This window comes from Stenella coeruleoalba (assembly GCF_951394435.1).
Source record: "Stenella coeruleoalba genome assembly, chromosome: 5".
Classification (NCBI taxonomy): domain Eukaryota; kingdom Metazoa; phylum Chordata; class Mammalia; order Artiodactyla; family Delphinidae; genus Stenella; species Stenella coeruleoalba.
Window position 1 is genome coordinate 126,473,418 of NC_137150.1, and position 6,000 is coordinate 126,479,417.

The 6,000-nt window shown below is 39.3% G+C and overlaps 1 protein-coding gene across 1 annotated transcript in view; it reads right to left on the reverse strand.

The window, feature by feature from the left end:
• The window catches only part of CYYR1 (cysteine and tyrosine rich 1), a gene marked incomplete at its 5' end in the record, with an annotated part of 104,352 nt that extends 98,610 nt beyond the window's left edge, over nucleotides 1-5,742 (reverse strand). The window contains 2 exons of the mRNA XM_079921640.1: nucleotides 333-435; nucleotides 5,670-5,742. Of these exons, the coding sequence (XP_079777766.1) occupies nucleotides 333-435; nucleotides 5,670-5,742 (176 nt within the window). The remainder of the gene's footprint in view (nucleotides 1-332; nucleotides 436-5,669) is intronic.
• Between the last annotated feature and the right edge of the window lie 258 nt (nucleotides 5,743-6,000).

Here is a 6,000-nt window from a genome sequence, read left to right on the forward strand (position 1 = left end):
ACAATGTTAAAAAATGATCAATATATGAATATGGTCTAGTTAAAACATTATTATTACTATTACATTATTATTATCATAAAACAAATTAGACAATAAAAATATTCTTTAAACTCCCTTCTAACAAAAGCAATTTATTTTGTATATTAATTTGCACATTTAGTTAAATAATACAATACACTAGATAGTGATGAGTGTTGACTGTCTCCAGTAAAGATTTTATGTCAACAATCAATCTTAGAATTTCCTACTCATAGCTATAACTTAGTACTTTTTGAAAACATAACCGGGCAAGGGAAAAAGTATCAATATGGCCAAATTCGATTAATACTCACGAGAGAATATTCCCAATATAGGCATAGTAGGAGCAACAGTAGGGCGTGGTTCCATCACAGCAGTAAGATTTGCAGTCTTTGCCACACTGAGCAAGGCAATCCTCTACAAAATAAAAACCATATCCGTGCAGTTACATTTCTGAAAATCCCACCTTCATGAAAAATCACTCTATTTCACATCTTGATCGGTCAACCACCACTCTTTAGCACATTTAGACTTTCATTTTACGTGCTCACAATTCTAAAACATTTGGAAGCACCTAAACTAGTTTTCCTTCCTTATTAGACATAAATCTGGAAAAGGCAAAGACCAGTCTTTGAACCTCCTCCATCGAGCACCATAATTGGTAGTCAGAGTTGGTTGAATGAGACATTGAAGGGAGGAATGAGTGATCCAACTAATCAGACATTAAATTCGTCAACAGAGTTTTTGCAATAATTTTTAAATGATAAAAGTCTTTTGACTTTAGGGTGCTACTCTCAACTACATTTAATGGAAAGTGTTGTTGACATGAATAGTATCAACTGGAGATAATATTTAAGTAATGTATATTTTTCACCACAATGCATTATATGCTTCCCTTTCCCTACCATTTTTTTACCTTCGTAATTACAGTTTGTATATATAAGGTACCACAGATGAGTCTGCATATTCTGTTAATCCATTTGGATTGGAAGATAATGAGTTAGTTAGCTGTGGGGGAAAGTTCCTATAGATAATTCACTGGTGAATAATTAAGAGTTTATTTGACGCCAGATTTAAGAATCAATAAGCTATGAGGGCTTCCCTGGTGGCGCAGTGGTTGAGAGTCCGCCTGCCGATTCAGGGGACACGGGTTCGGGCCCCGATCCGGGAGGATCCCACGTGCCGCAGAGGGTCTGGGCCCGTGAGCCATGGCCGCTGAGCCTGCATGTCCGGAGCCTGTGCTCCACAACGCGAGAGGCCATGACAGTGAGAGGCCCGCGTACCGCAAAAAAAAAAAAAAAAAAAAAGAATCAATAAGCTATGAAACAGCACTATGTGAAAAGGGAAATGTATTTTCTGATTAAAAAAGACATACCAGAGCTGACAAAACCAAATTACTGTCTTTTTTCCATGTTTTTGGCAAGGAAAATTATACCAAAATGTTAAATAAAAATTACCCTACCTTTAAAAAATTCTTTATTCTTCCTAAATGATTTATGTTTAACAAGTTAAGGTTATCATTTAGTTATAATCAGTGGTATAAATTACAATGGATATGTGAGTTTCAGGTACATGTAGGAAAACATTAAGTACAGTCTGATAATTTAAGGTACATGTTCAAGAATCATAAAATAGGTCATTTCCAACTCAATCTCTGAAGGCAATAACTACTATCTAAATTATATAAGACTTTTGCTTTTCTGTCAAAGTCATAACATAAAAGTGCAAATGTTATATATATGCCTACACGTCCATGTAATTGATTTGTCTAGAGAGGAAAATACAGATTTTCCTTTTAAATCACCTCCCTGACAAGATGATTCTTTACAAATTGATGCGATCAAAACCCAGCAAAGTTCTTTCACCTTTATCAATTATGCATGGCCTCTGTGGAACAAGTCAAAAGTTCATGTTTTCTTTTCCTCAATTTTATTCTACTTCATAAATGAACAAACCTTAATGTTTTCTTCTGGGATGTGGTAAGAAGACATGAAAGGGAAAAATAACTACCTTTGTAAGATTCAGTAACTCTACTTAAATCCAAAATTTTGAGGGCAGAAAACACGATCTAATGATTTATTGACAGTGTCTGCTTTTTGCAGTTTATTTTATCATTTTCCCAGGGAATTTCTATAGCTTTTATTTTTAGTACTGTTTAATTAAGTCAAATATTTAGACTAGTCAGTTATCTCAAGCGCTTAGCTGGGATGTTTTGCTTTATGCTCTTAAAAGCCGTTCAGATAGTGGGAGAGCTGACACCCCCGCCTTATTCTGTCAGAGCAGGACAAGTGATTTTTAAATAGCTTCATGGGGTGCCTTTTGCATAATGCCCAAGACAGTGACATCTTATTAAGCTCTCCATGATTATCGAAAATTCAATTACTGCTATTGTAAGGACATGGTGTTATCAAAATATTTTGAGCCAATGTTACAGGAAACCAAGCCCCAAATCTTGTAGCCAAGAAGCTGGATTATACCTGCAGCAAACATCTAGATCCTGCCACACATTGTTCATTATTTTTATGGTCTTTTCCACACTCTTGTCTACTTCCCAGAATTAAACAACTGAAAAGGCAAGGTTTAATAGTATGGCAAATACATTCACAATCACAACATTTCCAAATTGGGGGGTCAACCACACCTCAAACTTATTTTGATATGTTAGTTGCTTTCTCCAATTTATTTGAGAACAATCGTATAAAGATCACAGTTTGGACAGTACAGAAGCATTTTCTCACGTGTGAAAGAATGAAACATCCCAATGGCCCTCAGAAGATAAATAATATTATTACTAATATGCAAGTTAACATCCTTGAAAATGAGCTAGTTCCAATTTTCATCAATGACTTTAGTTAAAGGTAGCATCTGGAAGAAGCTTCCCCACTCCCATCTTAAGAAATGTGTAGTACAGGAAAGCATCTGGCTCCAAGCACTTGCTCAGAATTGGCTCTTGTAATCTATAGCTAAGGATCAGAAAGGAAGGAAAAGGAGGAGACAGAAGTCACTGGCTAGGGTTGGGAAGGTTAAAACCTTGGCCGAATCCTGTCTTTGTAGCCTGCAGTGGGAGTTGGATAATAATATAAACACTTCATTGAATCCCTTCCCCAAAGTGACTCCACAGTCAGACATGATGCTTCAGGTATAGAAACCTTGCTGTTATTTCCTTAACGAATGGAAGCTGTATTTAACGCATTTTCCTTGGAGAAAATAATTCAGGTTACGGACAGTGCATCTGCATAGGTTTTTGTCCCATTAAAGCTGGCAATTTATTTAACAGCATATCTGGATTAATTCTATGTCTTCTGTGTTCCCCCGTCTCATCCCAATCCTCACTTCCAGCCTTATCTCTTAGTTCCAACCCAACTGTGTTATCTGTTTTTGCATATACAAATCTCATGATTTTTGCCTTTGTTCACATCTATCCTACTATATCTCCTATGTCCAAGGCTTCCTCTAATTCAAAGGTGTAGGTCCTAAAATGTCCTCCTTAATTTAATTTCTCTGAGCAAATATTTCCTGAGTTCCTCTTATGGGCCAGGTGTTTCACTAGTCTCTGAGAATATTATGCTAAACAAAATAGACATCATCTTCATGGAGCATATCCTCCTAAGCCAGCAATAAGGTCTCCTTCAAACACCTAGAGCACATGGTGTATCTCTCCTATAATACAGGTTTTTATACCTTAGAGTAAAGGGCACACCTGATCTCCCAGACAAGACTCAAAGCATGGCCTCTGTCCTACGTATCATTCAACACTTCTCATTCCATAAATATTAGTTGAGTGAATACGGCAAGCATAAAAAGGCCTCTGAAATAGAGTTCAGGAATTAATATCAAAAGCACATTAGCTAATCATTTCTTATCAAAGATGATAACGTGACCTAGTATTGGCTTGCAATGACTTTGTAGCGTACTAGGGAGGGATGAGGATGGAGAGAAGAAATGAATGGAACGAAAACTTTTTAAACTGATCAAGCTTGCTGCTGGCCAGCTGGGCGGGTTTCCTGAATCCTGGGGGTGCTGTGCACTTAACATTGGGGGAACAGGAAGAAGGGAAGGAAAAGTGCAAATTAGAAGCGTTCGGCTCACCAAAGAGAATAAAATGGACAAAAGAACAAGAAAAAGTTGTTCAGTGGTGTGAATAAGGTGAGCAAGGGAATTAAAGTTTCATTTGCTGTGTTCTATTTTCTTATTTTTGTTTTCTTTCGGTAAACAGAGGAAGTGGAAAGAATTATCATTGTTTCAAATGAACTAATTTTAATTTAACATTTTAAGTTAACATTAAGATTTTAATATAACACAAATATTAATGCAATTGATTCTGTTAGACTCTCAAATTCTAAAAACATTATATGACTTAAGTAGTGCTGGAAAAACATTATAATGTGGACTCTCCTCATTAAATAGAAAGTACTTTTTCTATTTTATAAATTTCTGTATTTGAAGGTCAGCTATTCCCCTACAATAAAATATCTTTAAAACAACTTATAGACAGACACTAATTTACATTTTAATAAACAGATTGGAAACTTCTATAGAAGTTATTGTGATTCATTTCTGGCAAGGTTGAATGAGAAATTCAGTTCTACTGATGTGCAGGTAAGAATGCTGAAGAACGTCTTCATTTTGGTTGCAATATCATTGTAAGTATCAAAAGGCCAGCACAGTGCTATACATAAACTTACTACTGCAAGGTCATAGGTAAGCCTGTGGTGTTTGTCATAGGAAGTTAGAGACATGAAAACATTTACAAAGAACTCTGCTTTTATCCTGTTTTTTAAAATATGAAGCGGATGCAAAGTCTCATGTGTAATTAACTTTATACATGAATAACCAATGAAAGGCCATTTTTGTCTCAGCACCAGTCACAAAACAAGAAAACTGCTTTGCTTCATCAATTATTAGCAATTCTCTCTAAGAATAATTAGGATGAGGGAAATGAGATGCCCTTCACCTATAAGCAAGCGCTTAACAAATTCAGCGAAAGCAGATCAGATTCTGGGTGAATTTATGCCTCTCGAAAACCCTATATTTCAACTCAGAGCTTCCAATTACCCTGTCCACCACACTTGAGGATCATCTTCTAAAGAAGAAAAACAGAGGTCTAAGCCTTTTTTATTTCTGAAAGGGAAAATCCGGAATATTCGGAATGTGGAGGTGGAGGGGCCAGTGGGTAGCATTTACTGAAATGGAAAAGTCATCAGATTAGTTTATTTGAAACCTCAGCGATGCCTCCCTAACTTCAGGTGCTTTTCAAAAAACATGCTTTCCTCGCACAGCTCAGTCTCCACCCTCACCCCAAATTCCCGAGTCCTGGATACGACTGGAAAAAATGCACGCTATCCAGAAAATAAAAACAATAACCCCTAAATGTGGGGTTGGGGGTAGTTGCTTCGTGGAGAGAGAGAAAGGAAAAGAAAAAAAAAAAAAAAAAGGAAACGTGTAAGGAAAGGGACGAAACAACCGCGTGGAGGTCAAGCCCAGGGCTGCAGAGCGCGGGCGCGGGCTTCTGCTCCTGCCTGCGGGGACCGCACAGTCTCTGACCTCCCACCATGGTCCCGTGCATCCCGCGCAACCCTTGTTTGCTCGGAGTGTGACCCCAGCGCCGCCCCGAGCCCCCTTCCCCTCTCCCGCCGCCCTAGGTCACTGACCTGCGTAGACAAAGAGCAGGACCAACTTCGGAAGCAAGACCCCTGGACACCCGGGGACCCTCCGCGCGTCCATCCAAGCCGGTGGCCGGAGGTTGCGCGCCTGGACAGAGATGGACAGAGAGACAGACAGACCGGTCTGTAGAGAGGGCTGGGAGCCAAGGGAGAGCCCGGCACCGGGAGGGGATGGGGGAGCTGGAGGGCGGTCAGATGGAGAGGGCAGCGCTCTGGAGAGCCGGGTGGCGCGGAGACCTGGCCATCGCCCTGGGAGCTTTCTAGGGGAGCCCGGGCCGCCGCGCGGGGCTGCGCTGGGGCGGAGGTCTCTTTGTCTGTC